Source organism: Phoxinus phoxinus, assembly GCF_949152265.1.
Source record: "Phoxinus phoxinus genome assembly, chromosome: 24".
NCBI classification, from domain to species: Eukaryota; Metazoa; Chordata; class Actinopteri; order Cypriniformes; family Leuciscidae; genus Phoxinus; species Phoxinus phoxinus.
Window position 1 is genome coordinate 40,001 of NC_136899.1, and position 25,000 is coordinate 65,000.

The 25,000-nt window shown below is 47.8% G+C and overlaps 3 protein-coding genes across 9 annotated transcripts in view; 1 reads left to right on the forward strand and 2 right to left on the reverse strand.

Moving 5' to 3' along the window:
* The window catches only part of serpinb1l3 (serpin peptidase inhibitor, clade B (ovalbumin), member 1, like 3), a 19,467-nt gene extending 18,860 nt beyond the window's left edge, over positions 1–607 (reverse strand). The window contains exon 1 of one of the 2 annotated variants that reach the window (XM_079602186.1): positions 33–607. The gene's annotated coding sequence lies outside the window, so the exon portion shown is untranslated. The remainder of the gene's footprint in view (positions 1–32) is intronic. The other variant, XM_079602187.1, reaches the window with a different exon arrangement.
* Positions 1–11,705, forward strand: part of rmdn1 (regulator of microtubule dynamics 1) — an 11,777-nt gene extending 72 nt beyond the window's left edge. Inside the window, exons 1-10 of the mRNA XM_079602188.1 lie at positions 1–319; positions 531–627; positions 707–794; positions 4,031–4,190; positions 4,266–4,355; positions 5,752–5,807; positions 6,638–6,725; positions 6,828–6,858; positions 6,951–7,084; positions 9,971–11,705. The exon at positions 1–319 is cut by the window's left edge and continues 72 nt beyond it. Of these exons, the coding sequence (XP_079458314.1) occupies positions 215–319; positions 531–627; positions 707–794; positions 4,031–4,190; positions 4,266–4,355; positions 5,752–5,807; positions 6,638–6,725; positions 6,828–6,858; positions 6,951–7,084; positions 9,971–10,015 (894 nt within the window). The 5' untranslated portion in view covers positions 1–214 and the 3' untranslated portion in view covers positions 10,016–11,705. The remainder of the gene's footprint in view (positions 320–530; positions 628–706; positions 795–4,030; positions 4,191–4,265; positions 4,356–5,751; positions 5,808–6,637; positions 6,726–6,827; positions 6,859–6,950; positions 7,085–9,970) is intronic.
* An 8-nt stretch (positions 11,706–11,713) lies between these two features.
* wwp1 (WW domain containing E3 ubiquitin protein ligase 1) overlaps positions 11,714–25,000 on the reverse strand; it is a 34,203-nt gene continuing 20,916 nt past the window's right edge. For all 6 annotated transcript variants that reach the window (XM_079602190.1, XM_079602191.1, XM_079602189.1 and 3 more), the window contains 5 exons: positions 23,242–23,362; positions 23,059–23,163; positions 16,491–16,587; positions 12,495–12,567; positions 11,714–12,428 (listed from right to left, as the gene is read on the reverse strand). In XM_079602190.1, the coding sequence (XP_079458316.1) occupies positions 12,329–12,428; positions 12,495–12,567; positions 16,491–16,587; positions 23,059–23,163; positions 23,242–23,362 (496 nt within the window). In that variant the 3' untranslated portion in view covers positions 11,714–12,328. The remainder of the gene's footprint in view (positions 12,429–12,494; positions 12,568–16,490; positions 16,588–23,058; positions 23,164–23,241; positions 23,363–25,000) is intronic.

Below are 25,000 nucleotides of genomic sequence, written 5' to 3' on the forward strand. Positions count from 1 at the left end.
TTTTATTGTCGTCGTGTGCTTACAGTGCTTACTTTTAATAGATGATAGCTTTTTATTAGAGCCAAAGACTACTTTGCGACAAGTACGCATCATTTACGGCAGTGCGTGTTGACAGAGCGCCGGCTGGAGGAATAGACCCGCAAACTTTAGCCTTATTAGCCAAACTGAGAACCAGACCTCGAAGCACACAGAATAACTCTGTTCTCAGACACTGATGGCGTCCGCGAGTTTGTGTGGAGCTTTCCGGCGGTTAGTGAGCAGAACCGTGAAGATGAGGAGGATGAATGAGCGCATTTGGACTGATCGCCTCAGAACTTCAGTAAGATCCACATCTGCCGCCTTTAGCAGTGTTATGAGGACCACATGTAGAACATGAGAGAGAGAGAGTGTGTGTGTGTGTGTGAGTGTGAGAGAGAGAGAGAGAGAGAGAGAGAGAGAGAGAGAGAGAGTGTGTTCATGAAAGCGCAAATAACCTGTGAATGTTGCTGCCATTTATGATGGTTATTAATAGTTTGAGTTTTGTGACTCAGAGCAGAACCGCTTCTGTCCTCGTGGCTGTAACTCCACTGTCATTCCTGATCTATGACAGACTCACTCGCTTCGCTTCGGTTTGTGCGCTGGAATCAGGTACTTATTGAATAATGAGCTTCAAATAAAGTCTTAGTGCTGCTGTTTATTATTATTTTTAACTGCATATTTTGTCCAGCTGAAGAAGTTTTAGAACAAGCAGATTATCTGTACAGCTGTGGAGAGACTGAGAAACTCCACCAGCTCCTGGTGAAACACAAAGACAGGTAAAACTGACCTGAGAAGTGTTAGGACTGGTAAAACTGACCTGAGATAGTTTTAGGACTGGTAAAACTGACCTGAGATAGTGTTAGGACTGGTAAAACTGACCTGAGAAGTGTTAGGACTGGTAAAACTGACCTGAGAAGTGTTAGGACTGGTAAAACTGACCTGAGAAGTGTTAGGACTGGTAAAACTGACCTGAGAAGTGTTAGGACTGGTAAAACTGACCTGAGAAGTGTTAGGACTGGTAAAACTGACCTGAGAAGTGTTAGGACTGGTAAAACTGACCTGAGAAGTGTTAGGACTGGTAAAACTGACCTGAGAAGTGTTAGGACTGGTAAAACTGACCTGAGATAGTGTTAGGACTGGTAAAACTGACCTGAGAAGTGTTAGGACTGGTAAAACTGACCTGAGAAGTGTTAGGACTGGTAAAACTGACCTGAGAAGTGTTAGGACTGGTAAAACTGACCTGAGAAGTGTTAGGACTGGTAAAACTGACCTGAGAAGTGTTAGGACTGGTAAAACTGACCTGAGAAGTGTTAGGACTGGTAAAACTGACCTGAGAAGTGTTAGGACTGGTAAAACTGACCTGAGATAGTGTTAGGACTGGTAAAACTGACCTGAGAAGTGTTAGGACTGGTAAAACTGACCTGAGAAGTGTTAGGACTGGTAAAACTAACCTGAGAAAGTGTTAGGACTGGTAAAACTGACCTGAGAAGTGTTAGGACTGGTAAAACTGACCTGAGATGTGTTAGGACTGGTAAAACTGACCTGAGAAGTGTTAGGACTGGTAAAACTGACCTGAGAAGTGTTAGGACTGGCAAAACTGACCTGAGAAGTGTTAGGACTGGTAAAACTAACCTGAGAAGTGTTAGGACTGGTAAAACTAACCTGAGAAAGTGTTAGGACTGGTAAAACTGACCTGAAAAAGTGTTAGGACTGGTAAAACTAACATGAGAAAGTGTTAGGACTGGTAAAACTAACCTGAGAAGTGTTAGGACTGGTAAAACTGCCATGAGAAGTGTTAGGACTGGTAAAACTGACCTGAGATAGTGTTAGGACTGGTAAAACTAACCTGAGAAAGTGTTAGGACTGGTAAAACTGACCTGAGAAGTGTTAGGACTGGTAAAACTGACCTGAGAAGTGTTAGGACTGGTAAAACTGACCTGAGAAGTGTTAGGACTGGTAAAACTGACCTGAGAAAGTGTTAGGGCTGGTAAAACTGACCTGAGATAGTGTTAGGACTGGTAAAACTAACCTGAGAAATTGTTAGGACTGGTAAAACTGACCTGAGAAAGTGTTAGGACTGGTAAAACTGACCTGAGATAGTGTTAGGACTGGTAAAACTAACCTGAGATAGTGTTAGGACTGGTAAAACTGACCTGAGAAGTGTTAGGGCTGGTAAAACTGACCTGAGAAGTGTTAGGACTGGTAAAACTGACCTGAGAAGTGTTAGGACTGGTAAAACTGACCTGAGAAAGCGAATGAGCCAGTATAAAAACTGCACAAATGAACTTGAGTAAAAGGTGAACTAGGTCTGTTGTTAACCAGCATGTCACACTCTCTAGTTAAGTATGACAGATTAAAACCAGCCCGTCTCAGGAGAACACACACACCAGCAGTGTTAGATGATATAGAGCACACACACACACACACACCAGCAGTGTTAGATGATATAGAACACACACACACACACACACACACCAGCAGTGTTAGATGATATAGAACACACACACACACACATACACCAGCAGTGTTAGATTAGATAGAACACACACACGACACACACACCAGCAGTGTTAGATTAGAGAGAACACACACACACACACACCAGCAGTGTTAGATTATATAGAACACACACACACACACACACACCAGCAGTGTTAGATTAGATAGAACACACACACACACACACACACCAGCAGTGTTAGATTAGAGAGAACACACACACACACACACCAGCAGTGTTAGATTATATAGAACACACACACACACACACACACCAGCAGTGTTAGATTAGATAGAACACACACACACACACACACACCAGCAGTGTTAGATGATATAGAGAGAACACACACACACACACACCAGCAGTGTTAGATTATATAGAACACACACACACACACACCAGCAGTGTTAGATGATATAGAGAGAACACACACACACACACCAGCAGTGTTAGATTATATAGAACACACACACACACACACACCAGCAGTGTTAGATGATATAGAGAGAACACACACACACACCAGCAGTGTTAGATTATATAGAACACACACACACACACACCAGCAGTGTTAGATGATATAGAGAGAACACACACACACACACCAGCAGTGTTAGATTATATAGAACACACACACACACACACACCAGCAGTGTTAGATTATATAGAACACACACACACACACACACACACACACCAGCAGTGTTAGATTATATAGAACACACACACACACACACACCAGCAGTGTTAGATTATATAGAACACACACACACACACACCAGCAGTGTTAGATGATATAGAGAGAACACACACACACACCAGCAGTGTTAGATTATATAGAACACACACACACACACACCAGCAGTGTTAGATGATATAGAGAGAACACACACACACACACCAGCAGTGTTAGATTATATAGAACACACACACACACACACACCAGCAGTGTTAGATTATATAGAACACACACACACACACACCAGCAGTGTTAGATGATATAGAGAGAACACACACACACACACCAGCAGTGTTAGATTATATAGAACACACACACACACACACACCAGCAGTGTTAGATTATATAGAACACACACACACACACACCAGCAGTGTTAGATGATATAGAGAGAACACACACACACACACCAGCAGTGTTAGATTATATAGAACACACACACACACACACACACACACCAGCAGTGTTAGATGATATAGAGAGAACACACACACACACCAGCAGTGTTAGATTATATAGAACACACACACACACACACCAGCAGTGTTAGATGATATAGAGAGAACACACACACACACACCAGCAGTGTTAGATTATATAGAACACACACACACACACACACATACACACCAGCAGTGTTAGATGATATAGAGAGAACACACACACACACACACACACACACACACACAGCAAGTGTTCTGATATTAATGAACATATTGTAATGTATGTAATAACTGAACACATAGTAACGGTCAGACGTGTTGTCCCAGCGAGGAGGCCGAGTTCCTGTGGCGTTTGGCCCGAGCGTCCCGTGATCTGGCTCTGCTGTCCCGCATCGGCGCCGAGGAGAAGCGGCGGCGCACATACGAGGCCTTCGACTTCGCCAGCAAAGCTCTGGAGAAGAACCGCTCTTCCTTTGCGGCTCACAAAGTACAGCATCCGTCTCTCTGTGAACGAGTGTAGCCGTGTAGGCCGTGTGTGACTGTGTGTGTGTGTCGTCTGCAGTGGTTCGCCATCTGCCTCAGTGATGTCGGGGATTATGAAGGGATCAAAGTCAAAATAGGGAATTCCTACATCATCAGAGAGCATTTGGAGGTAAGATGTTCAGGGTTAAGCATCACAGTTCACCATCTAACCCTAACTCACCATCTAACCCTAACTCACCATCTAACCCTAACTCACCATCTAACCCTAACTCACCATCTAACCCTAACTCACCATCTAACCCTAACTCACCATCTAACCCTAACCCACCATCTAACCCTAACTCACCATCTAACCCTAACTCACCATCTAACCCTAACTCACCATCTAACCCTAACCCACCATCTAACCCTAACTCACCATCTAACCCTAACTCACCATCTAACCCTAACTCACCATCTAACCCTAACTCACCATCTAACCCTAACTCACCATCTAACCCTAACTCACCATCTAACCCTAACCCACCATCTAACCCTAACTCACCATCTAACCCTAACCCACCATCTAACCCTAACTCACCATCTAACCCTAACCCACCATCTAACCCTAACTCACCATCTAACCCTAACCCACCATCTAACCCTAACTCACCATCTAACCCTAAAGCCCCGTTCACACCGCCAGCGACACGCAGCGACAAAGCGACAAGATCCCATTCATTTCAATGGAGCGCTGGCGACTTCCGGCGACACGAGCGACAGTGACCGTTGGCGACAGAATGTGGGCGTGTCAAGCGACAGGAGACAAGCGACAAAAGTTCAGAAATTTCAACTTTATGCAAATGAGAAGCGATTTTCGCGAGCGACAACCAATAGGAAAGAAGACTTTCAGTGGAGCTCACGTTACGTCACTGTCTCGAGTGCAGGCGAGACAGAGTTCGAGGGCGATTTCACTGTTTTATATGATTTGACTAACCACATTCATGGATATAATAAAATGATGCATGGAAAAGAAACTGTCGACAGTCTCAGTGAGTTTAATTCATTTATAGTTCGAGTGTTGTACGTTTTTGATGCAAGTTTAGCACTGCTGCAGTTCACTTTACAGTTTCCCCTGCATTGTGTTGACTAGAGACAAGAAACTGTATTATTTGTCAAATACGAATGACGTTTTAGTAATTTATGACCGTATGAGTGAGTTTAATTTGTTGCTTGATCGATCGTTAATCTAGTAAATGATTTAATCCACTGAACACTGCTGTGGGAATATAAAAACACTCTCCCAACAGCATACTGTTTCTTTTGAGCCTATAATTTCTAGTCAAATTAAAATAATATAAAGTTAGTTATCACTTGTGATGGTATTTAGTATAGATATGGCCAGACGTCCAGTCAACCAATAACATTAGAGCGACAGCACTACCAACGCCCACAAGCGACTTCACAGTACAGAGACTAGCGACACACAGCGACAAAATCGCTGGCGGTGTGAACGGGGCTTAACTCACCATCTAACCCTAACTCACACTGATCGAGTGAAACTCCTCTACCGCTCATTCCTACAGCGCGCAATCGAGCTCAACGCTAAAGACGCGACGTCTATCCACATTCTTGGTTACTGGTGAGTTTGTTCTGGTATAAACACACACACTTGCTCATCACTGGTATAAACACACACACTTGCTCATCACTGGTATAAACACACACACACACACACACACTTGCTCATCACTGGTATAAACACACACACACACACACACACACACACACACTTGCTCAGCACTGGTATAAACACACACACACACACTTGCTCATCACTGGTATAAACACACACACACACACACACACACACACACACACACACTTGCTCAGCACTGGTATAAACACACACACACACACACACACACACACACTTGCTCATCACTGGTATAAACACACACACACACACACACACACACACACACTGGCTCATCACTGGTATAAACACACACACACACACACACTTGCTCATCACTGGTATAAACACACACACACACACACTGGCTCATCACTGGTATAAACACACACACACTTGCTCATCACTGGTATAAACACACACACACACACACACACTTGCTCATCACTGGTATAAACACACACACACACACACTTGCTCATCACTGGTATAAACACACACACACACACACACACACACTGGCTCATCACTGGTATAAACACACACACACACACACACTTGCTCATCACTGGTATACACACACACACACACACACTTGCTCAGCACTGGTATAAACACACACACACACACACACACACACACACACTGGCTCATCACTGGTATAAACACACACACACACACACACTTGCTCATCACTGGTATACACACACACACACACACACACACACACACACTGGCCGCACCGAAGCCTTCAGTAACGCGTCTCTTCCTCGCAGGTGTTTTGCGTTCGCTGAGTTGCCGTGGTACCAGCGGAAAGTTGCAGCCGTTATCTTTGCGTCGCCGCCGACAGCCACTTATGAAGACGTCAGTGAATTAATAATGATGATGGTTTTCAGTGTTGGAAATGTTGTGTTGTGTGTTGTAGCCTGGGTTATGCAGACACTATAAATGTTCTGTCTCCATCAGGCTTTGGCGTTTTTCCTGAAAGCTGAAGAAGGTCTCGTATGATGTGAACACAAGCACCTTAATGTTTGTTGATTATTTATTTGACATGTGACTGATTCCTAACAGTTTAATATTTCAATTTAGTTGAGCCAAATTTCTACAGCAAGAACCTGCTGATGCTGGGAAAGACGTACGCGATGCTGAGAGACGTCCAGCGGGCGGCGCTGTGGCTCACGAGAGCGCGAGACTATCCTGCCGTCACAGAAGAAGACAAACAGGTCCATAAACACCTTCATCAGTCGTGTGTGTGTGTGTGTGTGTGTGTGTGCGTCATCAGTCGTGTGTGTGTGTGTGCGTCATCAGTCGTGTGTGTGCGTCATCAGTCGTGTGTGTGTGCGTCATCAGTCGTGTGTGTGTGTGCGTCATCAGTCGTGTGTGTGTGCGTCATCAGTCGTGTGTGTGTGCGTCATCAGTCGTGTGTGTGTGTGTGTGTGCGTCATCAGTCGTGTGTGTGTGTGTGTGTGTGTGCGTCATCAGTCGTGTGTGTGTGTGTGTGTGCGTCATCAGTCGTGTGTGTGCGTGTGTGCGTCATCAGTCGTGTGTGTGTGTGTGTGTGTGTGTGTCATCAGTCGTGTGTGTGTGTGTGTGCGTCATCAGTCGTGTGTGTGCGTCATCAGTCGTGTGTGTGTGCCATCAGTCGTGTGTGTGTGTGTGTGCGTCATCAGTCGTGTGTGTGTGTGGCATCAGTCGTGTGTGTGTGCGTCATCAGTCGTGTGTGCGTGTCATCAGTCGTGTGTGTGTGCGTCATCAGTCGTGTGTGTGTGTGTGTGTGCGTCATCAGTCGTGTGTGTGTGCGTCATCAGTCGTCTGTGTGTGCGTCATCAGTCGTGTGTGTGTGTGCGTCATCAGTCGTGTGTGTGTGTGCGTCATCAGTCGTGTGTGTGTGCGTCATCAGTCGTGTGTGTGTGCGTCATCAGTCGTGTGTGTGTGTGCGTCATCAGTCGTGTGTGTGTGTGTGCGTCATCAGTCGTGTGTGTGTGTGCGTCATCAGTCGCGTGTGTGTGTGCGTCATCAGTCGTGTGTGTGTGCGTCATCAGTCGTGTGTGTGTGCGTCATCAGTCGTGTGTGTGTGCGGCATCAGTCGTGTGTGTGTGCGTCATCAGTCGTGTGTGTGTGCGTCATCAGTCGTGTGTGTGTGTGTGCGTCATCAGTCGTGTGTGTGTGCGTCATCAGTCGTGTGTGTGTGCGTCATCAGTCGTGTGTGTGTGCGTCATCAGTCGTGTGTGTGTGCGGCATCAGTCGTGTGTGTGTGCGTCATCAGTCGTGTGTGTGTGTGCGTCATCAGTCGTGTGTGTGTGTGTGCGTCATCAATCGTGTGTGTGTGTGCGTCATCAGTCGTGTGTGTGTGCGTCATCAGTCGTGTGTGTGTGCGGCATCAGTCGTGTGTGTGTGCGTCATCAGTCGTGTGTGTGTGTGCGTCATCAGTCGTGTGTGTGCGTCATCAGTCGTGTGTGTGTGTGCGTCATCAGTCGTGTGTGTGTGTGCGTCATCAGTCGTGTGTGTGTGTGCGTCATCAGTCGTGTGTGTGCGTCATCAGTCGTGTGTGTGTGTGGCATCAGTCGCGTGTGTGTGCGTCATCAGTCGTGTGTGTGCGTCATCAGTCGTGTGTGTGTGCGGCATCAGTCGTGTGTGTGTGCGTCATCAGTCGTGTGTGTGTGTGCGGCATCAGTCGTGTGTGTGTGTGCGTCATCAGTCGTGTGTGTGTGCGTCATCAGTCGTGTGTGTGTGCATCATCAGTCGTGTGTGTGTGCGTCATCAGTCGTGTGTGTGTGCGTCATCAGTCGTGTGTGTGTGCGTCATCAGTCGTGTGTGTGTGTGTGTGCGTCATCAGTCGTGTGTGTGTGTGTGTGCGTCATCAGTCGTGTGTGTGTGTGTGTGTGCGTCATCAGTCGTGTGTGTGTGTGTGTGCGTCATCAGTCGTGTGTGTGTGTGTGCGTGCGTCATCAGTCGTGTGTGTGTGCGTCATCAGTCGTGTGTGTGTGCGTCATCAGTCGTGTGTGTGTGCGTCATCAGTCGTGTGTGTGTGTGCGGCATCAGTCGTGTGTGTGTGTGCGTCATCAGTCGTGTGTGTGTGTGCGTCATCAGTCGTGTGTGTGTGCGGCATCAGTCGTGTGTGTGTGCGTCATCAGTCGTGTGTGTGTGTGCGGCATCAGTCGTGTGTGTGTGCGTCATCAGTCGTGTGTGTGTGTGCGTCATCAGTCGTGTGTGTGTGTGCGTCATCAGTCGTGTGTGTGTGCGGCATCAGTCGTGTGTGTGTGTGTCATCAGTCGTGTGTGTGTGCGGCATCAGTCGTGTGTGTGTGTGCGTCATCAGTCGTGTGTGTGTGTGCGGCATCAGTCGTGTGTGTGTGTGCGTCATCAGTCGTGTGTGTGTGTGCGTCATCAGTCGTGTGTGTGCGGCATCAGTCGTGTGTGTGTGTGCGGCATCAGTCGTGTGTGTGTGCGGCATCAGTCGTGTGTGTGTGTGCGGCATCAGTCGTGTGTGTGTGTGCGTCATCAGTCGTGTGTGTGTGCGTCATCAGTCGTGTGTGTGTGCGTCATCAGTCGTGTGTGTGTGCGTCATCAGTCGTGTGTGTGTGCGGCATCAGTCGTGTGTGTGTGCGGCATCAGTCGTGTGTGTGTGTGTGTGCGTCATCAGTCGTGTGTGTGTGCGGCATCAGTCGTGTGTGTGTGCGTCATCAGTCGTGTGTGTGTGTGCGTCATCAGTCGTGTGTGTGTGCGTCATCATCAGTCGTGTGTGTGTGTGTGTGTGGCATCAGTCGTGTGTGTGTGTGCGTCATCAGTCGTGTGTGTGTGCGTCATCAGTCGTGTGTGTGTGTGGCATCAGTCGTGTGTGTGTGTGGCATCAGTCGTGTGTGTGTGCGTCATCAGTCGTGTGTGTGTGCGGCATCAGTCGTGTGTGTGTGCGGCATCAGTCGTGTGTGTGTGCGGCCTCAGTCGTGTGTGTGTGTGCGGCATCAGTCGTGTGTGTGTGTGCGTCATCAGTCGTGTGTGTGTGCGGCATCAGTCGTGTGTGTGTGCGGCATCAGTCGTGTGTGTGTGCGTCATCAGTCGTGTGTGTGTGTGTGTCATCAGAGGCTGATGTCCCTGTCTGACCCAATGCAGGTCCATAAGGAGGCGCTGGAGCTGCTGAAGAAACTCAGCGGATGAGTCCCGCTGCGCCCGGACCCGGAGATGACCCTTAATCTGGCTTTTTAATGACTTAGTTGATTTGTGTACGATGGAGATTTACTATTGACTATTTTAGACTCTTTCATGTCTGACATTAACCGGACGAAATCTATGCATAAAAGCGCCTGTGGTTCACCGCCACTGCTGTGTTTGTGTGTTAGCATGATCCGCCACTGCTGTGTTTGTGTGTTAGCATGATCCGCCACTGCTGTGTTTGTGTGTTAGCATGATCCGCCACTGCTGTGTTTGTGTGTTAGCATGATCCGCCACTGCTGTGTTTGTGTGTTAGCATGATCCGCCACTGCTGTGTTTGTGTGTTAGCATGATCCGCCACTGCTGTGTTTGTGTGTTAGCATGATCCGCCACTGCTGTGTTTGTGTGTTAGCATGATCCGCCACTGCTGTGTTTTTGTGTTAGCATGATCCGCCACTGCTGTGTTTGTGTGTTAGCATGATCCGCCACTGCTGTGTTTGTGTGTTAGCATGATCCGCCACTGCTGTGTTTGTGTGTTAGCATGATCCGCCACTGCTGTGTTTGTGTGTTAGCATGATCCGCCACTGCTGTGTTTGTGTGTTAGCATGATCCGCCACTGCTGTGTTTGTGTGTTAGCATGATCCGCCACTGCTGTGTTTGTGTGTTAGCATGATCCGCCACTGCGGTGTTTGTGTGTTAGCATGATCCGCCACTGCTGTGTTTGTGTGTTAGCATGATCCGCCACTGCTGTGTTTGTGTGTTAGCATGATCCGCCACTGCGGTGTTTCTGTTAGCATGATCCGCCACTGCTGTGTTTGTGTGTTAGCATGATCCGCCACTGCTGTGTTTGTGTGTTAGCATGATCCGCCACTGCTGTGTTTCTGTTAGCATGATCCGCCACTGCTGTGTTTCTGTTAGCATGATCCACCACTGCTGTGTTTCTGTTAGCATGATCCGCCACTGCTGTGTTTCTGTTAGCATGATCCGCCACTGCTGTGTTTCTGTTAGCATGATCCGCCACTGCTGTGTTAGCATGATCCGCCACTGCTGTGTTTCTGTTAGCATGATCTGCCACTGCTGTGTTTGTGTGTTAGCATGATCCGCCACTGCTGTGTTAGCATGATCCACCACTGCTGTGTTTCTGTTAGCATGATCCGCCACTGCTGTGTTTCTGTTAGCATGATCCGCCACTGCTGTGTTTGTGTGTTAGCATGATCCGCCACTGCTGTGTTTGTGTGTTAGCATGATCCGCCACTGCTGTGTTTGTGTGTTAGCATGATCCGCCACTGCTGTGTTTCTGTTAGCATGATCCGCCACTGCTGTGTTTCTGTTAGCATGATCCGCCACTGCTGTGTTTGTGTTAGCTGGATCTTCTGACAGGCCTGGTGTGTGTTCACACATACGACACGAGCAAACAGAGACCTTGGATCGACTGGCCAGTTTAGCCTAACCCAAACAGTAAAAACTTTAAATCCTTCAGTTTAGCTTTGCTTTTCTCACAGAACGATTCATCCTCCAGATGTTTTGTCAGGAGTTTGGGAGCAACTCTGTCATATTTGTGTATTCTTTGTGCAAATGAAATAAAGCTAAATAAACTAGAATAAATATAAAACATTAAGAAATGTAGAGCTCAGAGTTCTGTGATGAGATGCAATTGAAAAATCTAAATAAAACCCACTTGAAGAACACGAGACACAAGAGTTTGTTTGAACTCATATTTTAATATGAAATATTCATGGACACAGTTTTCCTCCCCTGACGGTCAAAGGCCACAGAAATAATGAAGTGCTTGAGCACAACTGACTTCCTTTCTGAGCATGTGCAGAGATCCTGACGAATACTAAAGTGCCAACAGCAATACTGTCCAGAGCCAATCCTGATGAATGATATGAGACCGCGGTCTGGCGCCGGTCACTCCGCAGGCAGCCATGCAAGCGCTTAACTAAACTCAATGTCCAACCCCAGGCACCTGATCAAACTCTACAATCATTCTGTAAAAGCTCTATAAAACTAGAGCCGTAAGTTTGAGTTCTACTATAAAATCCTCACTAATGTTTTTTTTTCAGGTTCATTTTAAAAACCCGCCAAATGAATAACCCAAAGCGTTGTATATAGATATCAGCATTGAAAAGATCAGAAAAGCTCGAACGCTTGCATATTCATGGGGAATCATGTTATGAAGATCGCTAAATGAGGTCTTAAGATAAAGATTTGGTTTAAAATGACAAAATAGCTTATTTACATTGGTAATCGTCTGTGCAAGTTTCATGGTTTTGTTTTACTTGGCTGATGCGCCGCCGTACAGGGCAGAGGCGCTCGTCACTCCTGACCGAAGCCTTCCGTCTCCTCGATGGCGAAGAGCAGCTTCTCCTTCAGCTGTTCGAAGCTTTTATAGGGAGGCAGATCCAGCCTGTTGAAGCTGAGCACAGAGGAGCGAGTGAGACGTGAACGTGCGTCCGCTTCCTAACATCATCATGACACTCACCAGGTGTGACTCCGCGGCAGCCACGTCTCCTTGCCCACCTTCTCAATGCAGAACTTCTGCGGCCCGTTGCTCCCTGGAGGAGGAGAAGTGTTCAAACGCATCAGAGGAGAGAATACACAGAGTCCTTACAGCCGATCGGAGTGTGTGTTTATCTGAAGGATCTGAGTGTGTGTTTATCTGAAGGATCTGAGTGTGTGTTAATCTGAAGGATCTGAGTGTGTGTTTATCTGAAGGATCTGAGCGTGTGTTTATCTGAAGGATCTGAGTGTGTGTTTATCTGAAGGATCTGAGTGTGTGTTTATCTGAAGGATCTGAGTGTGTGTTTATCTGAAGGATCTGAGCGTGTGTTTATCTGAAGGATCTGAGTGTGTGTTTATCTGAAGGATCTGAGTGTGTGTTTATCTGAAGGATCTGAGTGTGTGTTTATCGGAAGGATCTGAGCGTGTGTTAATCTGAAGGATCTGAGTGTGTGTTTATCTGAAGGATCTGAGTGTGTGTTTATCTGAAGGATCTGAGTGTGTGTTTATCTGAAGGATCTGAGTGTGTGTTAATCTGAAGGATCTGAGAGTGTGTTTATCTGAAGGATCTGAGTGTGTGTTTATCTGAAGGATCTGAGTGTGTGTTTATCTGAAGGATCTGAGAGTGTGTTTATCTGAAGGATCTGAGTGTGTGTTTATCTGAAGGATCGGAGTGTGTGTTTATCTGAAGGATCTGAGTGTGTGTTAATCTGAAGGATCTGAGAGTGTGTTTATCTGAAGGATCGGAGTGTGTGTTTATCTGAAGGATCTGAGTGTGTGTTTATCTGAAGGATCTGAGAGTGTGTTTATCTGAAGGATCTGAGTGTGTGTTTATCTGAAGGATCTGAGAGTGTGTTTATCTGAAGGATCTGAGTGTGTGTTAATCTGAAGGATCTGAGTGTGTGTTTATCTGAAGGATCTGAGTGTGTGTTTATCTGAAGGATCTGAGTGTGTGTTAATCTGAAGGATCTGAGTGTGTGTTAATCTGAAGGATCTGAGTGTGTGTTTATCTGAAGGATCTGAGTGTGTGTTTATCTGAAGGATCTGAGTGTGTGTTAATCTGAAGGATCTGAGTGTGTGTTAATCTGAAGGATCTGAGTGTGTGTTTATCTGAAGGATCTGAGCGTGTGTTTATCTGAAGGATCTGAGTGTGTGTTTATCTGAAGGATCTGAGCGTGTGTTTATCTGAAGGTTCTGAGTGTGTGTTTATCTGAAGGATCTGAGTGTGTGTTTATCTGAAGGATCTGAGTGTGTGTTAATCTGAAGGATCTGAGTGTGTGTTAATCTGAAGGATCTGAGTGTGTGTTTATCTGAAGGATCTGAGCGTGTGTTTATCTGAAGGATCTGAGTGTGTGTTAATCTGAAGGATCTGAGTGTGTGTTTATCTGAAGGATCTGAGCGTGTGTTTATCTGAAGGATCTGAGTGTGTGTTTATCTGAAGGATCTGAGTGTGTGTTTATCTGAAGGATCTGAGTGTGTGTTTATCTGAAGGATCTGAGCGTGTGTTTATCTGAAGGATCTGAGTGTGTGTTTATCTGAAGGATCTGAGTGTGTGTTTATCTGAAGGATCTGAGTGTGTGTTAATCTGAAGGATCTGAGTGTGTGTTTATCTGAAGGATCTGAGTGTGTGTTAATCTGAAGGATCTGAGTGTGTGTTAATCTGAAGGATCTGAGTGTGTGTTAATCTGAAGGATCTGAGTGTGTGTTTATCTGAAGGATCTGAGTGTGTGTTAATCTGAAGGATCTGAGTGTGTGTTAATCTGAAGGATCTGAGCGTGTGTTTATCTGAAGGATCTGAGTGTGTGTTTATCTGAAGGATCTGAGTGTGTGTTTATCTGAAGGATCTGAGTGTGTGTTTATCTGAAGGATCTGAGTGTGTGTTTATCTGAAGGATCTGAGTGTGTGTTTATCTGAAGGATCTGAGCGTGTGTTTATCTGAAGGATCTGAGTGTGTGTTTATCTGAAGGATCTGAGTGTGTGTTTATCTGAAGGATCTGAGTGTGTGTTAATCTGAAGGATCTGAGTGTGTGTTAATCTGAAGGATCTGAGTGTGTGTTTATCTGAAGGATCTGAGTGTGTGTTTATCTGAAGGATCTGAGTGTGTGTTTATCTGAAGGATCTGAGTGTGTGTTAATCTGAAGGATCTGAGTGTGTGTTAATCTGAAGGATCTGAGTGTGTGTTTATCTGAAGGATCTGAGCGTGTGTTTATCTGAAGGATCTGAGTGTGTGTTAATCTGAAGGATCTGAGTGTGTGTTTATCTGAAGGATCTGAGCGTGTGTTTATCTGAAGGATCTGAGTGTGTGTTTATCTGAAGGATCTGAGTGTGTGTTTATCTGAAGGATCTGAGTGTGTGTTTATCTGAAGGATCTGAGCGTGTGTTTATCTGAAGGATCTGAGTGTGTGTTTATCTGAAGGATCTGAGTGTGTGTTAATCTGAAGGATCTGAGTGTGTGTTAATCTGAAGGATCTGAGTGTGTGTTAATCTGAAGGATCTGAGTGTGTGTTTATCTGAAGGATCTGAGTGTGTGTTAATCTGAAGGATCTGAGTGTGTGTTAATCTGAAGGATCTGAGCGTGTGTTTATCTGAAGGATCTGAGTGTGTGTTTATCTGAAGGATCTGAGTGTGTGTTTATCTGAAGGATCTGAGTGTGTGTTTATCTGAAGGATCTGAGTGTGTGTTTATCTGAAGGATCTGAGTGTGTGTTTATCTGAAGGATCTGAGCGTGTGTTTATCTGAAGGATCTGAGCGTGTGTTTATCTGAAGGATCTGAGTGTGTGTTTATCTGAAGGATCTGAGTGTGTGTTAATCTGAAGGATCTGAGTGTGTGTTAATCTGAAGGATCTGAGTGTGTGTTTATCTGAAGGATCTGAGTGTGTGTTTATCTGAAGGATCTGAGTGTGTGTTAATCTGAAGGATCTGAGTGTGTGTTAATCTGAAGGATCTGAGTGTGTGTTTATCTGAAGGATCTGAGCGTGTGTTTATCTGAAGGATCTGAGTGTGTGTTTATCTGAAGGATCTGAGCGTGTGTTTATCTGAAGGATCTGAGCGTGTGTTTATCTGAAGGATCTGAGTGTGTGTTTATCTGAAGGATCTGAGTGTGTGTTAATCTGAAGGATCTGAGTGTGTGTTAATCTGAAGGATCTGAGTGTGTGTTTATCTGAAGGATCTGAGCGTGTGTTTATCTGAAGGATCTGAGTGTGTGTTTATCTGAAGGATCTGAGCGTGTGTTTATCTGAAGGATCTGAGCGTGTGTTTATCTGAAGGATCTGAGTGTGTGTTTATCTGAAGGATCTGAGTGTGTGTTTATCTGAAGGATCTGAGCGTGTGTTTATCTGAAGGATCTGAGTGTGTGTTTATCTGAAGGATCTGAGTGTGTGTTAATCTGAAGGATCTGAGTGTGTGTTAATCTGAAGGATCTGAGTGTGTGTTAATCTGAAGGATCTGAGTGTGTGTTTATCTGAAGGATCTGAGTGTGTGTTAATCTGAAGGATCTGAGTGTGTGTTAATCTGAAGGATCTGAGCGTGTGTTTATCTGAAGGATCTGAGTGTGTGTTTATCTGAAGGATCTGAGTGTGTGTTTATCTGAAGGATCTGAGTGTGTGTTTATCTGAAGGATCTGAGTGTGTGTTTATCTGAAGGATCTGAGTGTGTGTTTATCTGAAGGATCTGAGTGTGTGTTTATCTGAAGGATCTGAGCGTGTGTTTATCTGAAGGATCTGAGTGTGTGTTTATCTGAAGGATCTGAGTGTGTGTTTATCTGAAGGATCTGAGTGTGTGTTTATCTGAAGGATCTGAGTGTGTGTTTATCTGAAGGATCTGAGCGTGTGTTTATCTGAAGGATCTGAGCGTGTGTTAATCTGAAGGATCTGAGTGTGTGTTTATCTGAAGGATCTGAGCGTGTGTTTATCTGAAGGATCTGAGTGTGTGTTTATCTGAAGGATCTGAGTGTGTGTTTATCTGAAGCACGGACACACACCCATAAGCTCAGCGAAGCCGCCCAATGGAAGCCTGCAGGTTCCCGTCACGAACTGCATCAGACGCAGACGCACCTCGTTGTCCACCTCCTTCACCAGCTGCACAGACGCACAAACACACACACGCGGTTCACATGACCAGACCTGGAAAACGCTGACTGTTAAACACTACAGGTGGAAACAACTAAAGGTAGAAATCGCTACTTCAACATCCTAATCACTGACATGGATAAAGAACAGGGAAAATTATCCACGTTTAAATCACATCTAATGTTAATATAAACGAGGATGGAAGAAAAAAAAGACAGAAAAAGTGTTTACAGTTGATGTGTCAGATTCACACACTAATATATATATATATATATATATATATAAAAATAAAAATTATAAATAAATAAATCACTTTGATAATTATGATGTTCATTTACATATTTTTTCCGGAATACAAGTCATCTGAAATGTGCTGCAACTTATATTGGAAAATGATTAAAGCTGCCGTCGGCAACATTTTTTTGATCAAATTCAGTGAAATTGACACTATAATCCGACAGAACAACATAAATAAGGTGGTTTTAGAAAAAAGCCCGAGCTTCTAACTCCACCTGGAGCGTGTTATTTTGTTTTGCAAAAATCCACCGCTCCCGGATCATCGGGTCTAATCAGCGAGGGGGGTGTGAGATCTGACTGTCAATCACAGGTCGTGCACAAATCACAGATCCGCCTCCCTCGCGCGGACGTTACAATATCACATGCACACGACACGCCTGAAGTTCGCCTGAAGATTGTATGAAGCGTGATGGCAGAGAGAAAATCTAATAACAAGCTTCCAATTCCTCGGTTATTGCTATCTATGGATAGATTAGCCAGGGCAGCCGACCTCCGAGTCTATGGTGTTGATCGATGCTGAAGAGACGGACGCGTTCACAGAAAATCAGGTACACACGCACTGACGATGGGCGGGTGCTCGTTGGTAGTGGGGCAGGGGCATGAGAGTTGTAAACATTCAAAATTTGATCTAAGTCCACTCAATCTGCCAGACTTGCCGACGGCAGCTTTAAGAAAATGCAAGTAACGTCAAGCACCTCCTCTAGAACCGTCACCTTATCGTCCTTTTCCTATTTAGCACCAAAACTCTGAACTTCAGACTTCCTAAGACTTAAGTCTTCTTAAAGACACATCTCTTCGGCCTAGCATTCACATAACACATTATAGACTTCTATAACTCAATGTTAGGCTGCATAGATTAGGTCAGCCGGAACTGGGAACACTTCCCTTAAATCCTGATGTACTCGTTACATCATAAGAAGAACGGCATCTACGCTAATTTTAGTGTCTTTGTTTATCCCGAGTTTTTCCCGCAGCCTGCCGGATCCAGGCCGTATCCGGATCTGAGGAAGGACCTTCTCCTGGACCCGATGACAGCGCAGCGCTGAAGTGCCAACTAGCCTCTCCCGATGGAGGATCCCTGTACCACTCTACAGATAAAGCGTTGTGGGATAATTTCGGTTTCGCGAATCTACCCCGAAGTGATACAATTCTGTTCCAAAATTTTAATGCCAGACCAGTAGTTTAAGGCTTGGTTTGTAGGGAATTACAAAACCTCCGCACATATATTCAAATACGTATAACTACAGAATTAATTATTGATGCGCACGTGAGCATCATCAGCGTTTCTCACAGGTTCACGTTTAAAGTCTGTGTAGAAAGAACGGTGTCGTCTTATTGCGCTCGTGCACGGCTGCCAGCGCAGTCGGAGCTGAAGAAGAAGCCGTGTCTTGGAATAAACACGATGGCATTCCCTCCTCCTCCTCCTGGGGATTGACTCAGTCTCAGCCATGTTCAATTTCTCTTGTTCATTGATAGACGCTGGCTTCTTCTTCAGCTACGACTTCGCCTGCAGCCGTGCATGAGCGCAGAACCTCACAACACCCCCCCCTGTCGGTGATTGGTTTGAACACTATTTATTTTGGTTTTGAGTGGTTGGTGAAACCAATTGTTTTTGTGTGCAGATCTCAGAGCCTAGGCTGCCTACAGACATTATATGATTAGATGAATGTGATCATTTATGTTTGGGCCAGAAATTGCTGATACAACCTTAAAGTCTCCACTTTACACAGTATTTCTAAACTTCGAGAAAGCATTCGACAGTCTGGATAGGGAAGTGCTCTGGCAACTGATGAGACCCTCCGGCATACCAGAGAAGTTCACCACCATCATCAAGAACACCTATTCGGGAATGCAATGTAGGATCATACACGAAGGCCAGCTGACAGAGGCTTTTCACATCACAACAGGAGTCAGGCAAGGCTGCTTACTTTCCCCACTACTATTCCTCTTAGCGGTGGACGGGATCATGCGGCAAGCCACGGACAACTGGACGACCTAGACTTTGCAGATGATATTGCATTACTGTCCTGATTACTGACTGATGGCGGATCAGAAGGAGATGTAAAGAGGAGAATAGGCAAGAGATGCATTTGGCATGATGGGGGCCATATTGAGAGCAGGTAACATCACACTCAAGACCAAAATACGGCTATTCAACTTAAGTATAAACACCATACTCCTCTACAGATCTGAGACGTGGAAAACAACAAAGAACCTCCTGAACAAGCTACAAGTCTTCACCAACCACTGCCTCAGACCTATTCTCAACATCAGATGACCTGATCAAATAAAGAACGAAGAGCAAAGCAGCCTGCAATAGAAGTGGAAATAAAGAAAAGAAAATGGGGATGGATTGGGCACACTGCGGAAACCAAACAATTCCATCCCACGTCAAGCCCTGCAGTGTAACTAACACCTGGAGGAGCGTCACAGACCAGGCAACACCTGGAGGAGCGTCACAGACCAGGCAACATCTGGAGGAGCGTCACAGACCAGGCAACACCTGGAGGAGCGTCACAGACCAGGCAACACCTGGAGGAGCGTCACAGAGCAGGCAACACCTGGAGGAGCGTCACAGAGCAGGCAACACCTGGAGGAGCGTCACAGAGCAGGCAACACCTGGAGGAGCGTCACAGACCAGGCAACACCTGGAGGAGCGTCACAGAGCAGGCAACACCTGGAGGAGCGTCACAGACCAGGAAACACCTGGAGGAGCGTCACAGAGCAGGCAACACCTGGAGGAGCGTCACAGAGCAGGCAACACCTGGAGGAGCGTCACAGAGCAGGCAACACCTGGAGGAGCGTCACAGAGCAGGCAACACCTGGAGGAGCGTCACAGAGCAGGCAACACCTGGAGGAGCGTCACAGAGCAGGCAACACCTGGAGGAGCGTCACAGACCAGGCAACACCTGGAGGAGCGTCACAGAGCAGGCAACACCTGGAGGAGCGTCACAGAGCAGGCAACACCTGGAGGAGCGTCACAGACCAGGCAACACCTGGAGGAGCGTCACAGAGCAGGTAACACCTGGAGGAGCGTCACAGAGCAGGAAACACCTGGAGGAGCGTCACAGACCAGGCAACACCTGGAGGAGCGTCACAGACCAGGCAACAGCTGGAGGAGCGTCACAGACCAGGAAACACCTGGAGGAGCGTCACAGACCAGGCAACACCTGGAGGAGCGTCACAGACCAGGCAACAGCTGGAGGAGCGTCACAGAGCAGGCAACACCTGGAGGAGCGTCACAGAGCAGGCAACACCTGGAGGAGCGTCACAGAGCAGGCAACACCTGGAGGAGCGTCACAGAGCAGGCAACACCTGGAGGAGCGTCACAGACCAGGCAACACCTGGAGGAGCGTCACAGAGCAGGCAACACCTGGAGTAGCGTCACAGAGCAGGAAACACCTGGAGGAGCGTCACAGACCAGGAAACAGCTGGAGGAGCGTCACAGAGCAGGAAACACCTGGAGGAGCGTCACAGACCAGGAAACACCTGGAGGAGCGTCACAGAGCAGGCAACACCTGGAGGAGCGTCACAGAGCAGGAAACACCTGGAGGAGCGTCACAGACCAGGAAACAGCTGGAGGAGCGTCACAGAGCAGGCAACACCTGGAGGAGCGTCACAGACCAGGAAACAGCTGGAGGAGCGTCACAGAGCAGGCAACACCTGGAGGAGCGTCACAGAGCAGGAAACACCTGGAGGAGCGTCACAGACCAGGAAACAGCTGGAGGAGCGTCACAGAGCAGGCAACACCTGGAGGAGCGTCACAGAGCAGGCAACACCTGGAGGAGCGTCACAGACCAGGAAACACCTGGAGGAGCGTCACAGAGCAGGAAACAGCTGGAGGAGCGTCACAGACCAGGCAACACCTGGAGGAGCGTCACAGACCAGGCAACAGCTGGAGGAGCGTCACAGAGCAGGAAACACCTGGAGGAGCGTCACAGACCAGGCAACACCTGGAGGAGCGTCACAGAGCAGGAAACACCTGGAGGAGCGTCACAGAGCAGGCAACACCTGGAGGAGCGTCACAGAGCAGGAAACACCTGGAGGAGCGTCACAGAGCAGGAAACACCTGGAGGAGCGTCACAGACCAGGCAACACCTGGAGGAGCGTCACAGACCAGGCAACAGCTGGAGGAGCGTCACAGACCAGGAAACACCTGGAGGAGCGTCACAGAGCAGGCAACACCTGGAGGAGCGTCACAGAGCAGGAAACACCTGGAGGAGCGTCACAGACCAGGAAACAGCTGGAGGAGCGTCACAGACCAGGAAACACCTGGAGGAGCGTCACAGAGCAGGCAACACCTGGAGGAGCGTCACAGAGCAGGCAACACCTGGAGGAGCGTCACAGACCAGGAAACACCTGGAGGAGCGTCACAGACCAGGAAACACCTGGAGGAGCGTCACAGAGCAGGAAACACCTGGAGGAGCGTCACAGACCAGGAAACACCTGGAGGAGCGTCACAGACCAGGAAACACCTGGAGGAGCGTCACAGACCAGGAAACACCTGGAGGAGCGTCACAGACCAGGCAACACCTGGAGGAGCGTCACAGAGCAGGAAACACCTGGAGGAGCGTCACAGACCAGGCAACACCTGGAGGAGCGTCACAGAGCAGGAAACACTTGGAGGAGCGTCACAGACCAGGAAACACCTGGAGGAGCGTCACAGAGCAGGAAACAGCTGGAGGAGCGGCACAGACCAGGAAACACCTGGAGGAGCGGCACAGACCAGGCAACACCTGGAGGAGCGTCACAGACCAGGAAACACCTGGAGGAGCGTCACAGAGCAGGCAACACCTGGAGGAGCGTCACAGACCAGGCAACAGCTGGAGGAGTGTCACAGAGCAGGCAACACCTGGAGGAGCGTCACAGACCAGGAAACACCTGGAGGAGCGTCACAGACCAGGCAACACCTGGAGGAGCGTCACAGACCAGGCAACACCTGGAGGAGCGTCACAGAGCAGGCAACACCTGGAGGAGCGTCACAGACCAGGAAACACCTGGAGGAGCGTCACAGACCAGGCAACACCTGGAGGAGCGTCACAGACCAGGCAACAGCTGGAGGAGCGTCACAGAGCAGGCAACACCTGGAGGAGCGTCACAGAGCAGGAAACAGCTGGAGGAGCGTCACAGAGCAGGAAACACCTGGAGGAGCGTCACAGAGCAGGCAACACCTGGAGGAGCGTCACAGAGCAGGCAACACCTGGAGGAGCTTCACAGACCAGGCAACAGCTGGAGGAGCGTCACAGACCAGGCAACAGCTGGAGGAGCGTCACAGAGCAGGCAACACCTGGAGGAGCGTCACAGACCAGGCAACAGCTGGAGGAGCGTCACAGAGCAGGCAACACCTGGAGGAGCTTCACAGACCAGGCAACAGCTGGAGGAGCGTCACAGACCAGGCAACAGCTGGAGGAGCGTCACAGAGCAGGCAACACCTGGAGGAGCGTCACAGAGCAGGCAACACCTGGAGGAGCTTCACAGACCAGGCAACAGCTGGAGGAGCGTCACAGAGCAGGCAACACCTGGAGGAGCTTCACAGACCAGGCAACACCTGGAGGAGCGTCACAGACCAGGCAACACCTGGAGGAGCGTCACAGACCAGGCAACAGCTGGAGGAGCGTCACAGACCAGGCAACAGCTGGAGGAGATCTGGAGACGCTGGCACAGAACAGCACGAGCTGGAGAAGTACTGTCAGTGATGCTCCTCCTCGGAGTAACAGGGGTACGGTACGGGTGGGTCAAGCACATAAAACATGCACAAAAGGCAAACATTGTATTATTCTGAGTGAAAGAAGAATGTGAGCGCAAATTTAATTGTAATGTGCGTTTCACGAACACCAGTAGTTTCACTTGAAACCCATTCGTTTAGGCATGGCGTTCATAATACACATTTTTTTATTATTAATGCCACTATAATTTTTTGTTTTATGCTTATATTTTCATTCCTGTTCTGAATACAGTTGCATTGAAAAGATTTGTTGTGGAGTGATGGGAATTAAAATACATGTTTATATTGTTTATAATGAACATAAATGTTCTGTTTTATTTACCCCTATTTTACATTATTTCTATGCGAATGTGAATCCCTCAACAAATGCAATTTGGGTGCAATATTTTGGGAAAATGCGCCTCAGGTGAACGGATGAGAAGAGAAACTTGAGAAAGGCAATAATGAAGCGTCCGCACCTGCCAGAACCAGATGATCTGTTTGCTGTTGCGTGTGTAGTGACGATACACCGTGTTCCTCTGCCAGTCCTGCAGATCCACCTCCTGCATGCCACACAGCATCACCTGCACACACACACACACACACACGTCACAGAGCGGCTCAGCGCTCGGACGGGGGAAACCCTGACCCTGACCCCTGACCTCCAGCTCCTTCTCATCGAAGTACTGCAGCCACTGGAGAGGCACCACCTCGTTGAACCCGTCCAGAAACGCTTTGGTCTGATTCTCCACGCCACGAGAAAACCTCCACTCAGCCATGAGCCTGCGGAACAGAACACACACCGTCACACACACACTCACACACACAGAGAACACACACCGGTCACACACACACTCACACACACACACACACACAGAGAACACACACCGGTCACACACACACTCACACACACAGAGAACACACACCGGTCACACACACACTCACACACAGAGAACACACACCGTCACACACACACTCACACACACAGAGAACACAGACCGTCACACACACAGAGAACACACACCAGTCACACACACACCGGTCACACACACAGAGAACACACACCGTCACACACACAGAGAACACACACCGGTCACACACACACCGGTCACACACACAGAGAACACACACCGGTCACACACACAGAGAACACACACCGTCACACACACAGAGAACACACACCAGTCACACACACACCTATCACACACACAGAGAACACACACCGTCACACACACACTGTCACACACACACTCACACACACAGAGAACACACACCGTCACACACACACCGGTCACACACACAGAGAACACACACCAGTCACACACACACACCGGTCACACACACAGAGAACACACACCGTCACACACACACTCACACACACAGAGAACACACACCATCACACACACACTCACACACACACAGAGAACACACACAGAGAACACACACCGTCACACACACACTCACACACACAGAGAACACACACCGGTCACACACACACACACACACACACCCAGAATACACACCGGTCACACACACAGAGAACACACACCATCACACACACACACCATCACACACAGCGGTCAGACAGAACACACAGCGGTCACACAGAACACACAGCGGTCACACACACAGAATACACACCGGTCACACACACAGAATACACACACTGGTCACACACACCGGTCACACACACACAGAACACACACTCACACAGAATACACACTGGTCACACACACACACACACTCACACCATCACACACACACACACACACACACACACTCACACCATCACACACACACACACACACAGAGAACACACACCGTCACACACACACTCACAGAGAACACACACCGTCACACACACACTCACACACACAGAGAACACACACACTCACACACACAGAGAACACACACCGTCACACACACACTCACACACACAGAGAACACACACCGGTCACACACACACTCACACAGACACCCAGAATACACACCGGTCACACACACCGGTCACACACACAGAGAACACACACCATCACACACACACACCATCACACACACACACCATCACACACACACACAGAACACACAGCGGTCACACAGAACACACAGCGGTCACACACACACAGAACACACACCGGTCACACAGAACACACAGCGGTCACACAGAACACACAGCGGTCACACACACAGAACACACAGCGGTCACACACAGAACACACAGCGGTCACACAGAACACACAGCGGTCACACAGAACACACAGCGGTCACACAGAACACACACCGGTCACACACAAGTCACACACACAGAACACACAGCGGTCACACACACAGAACACACACCGGTCACACACACCGGTCACACACACAGAATACACACTGGTCACACACACCGTTCACACACACATTCACACAGAATACACA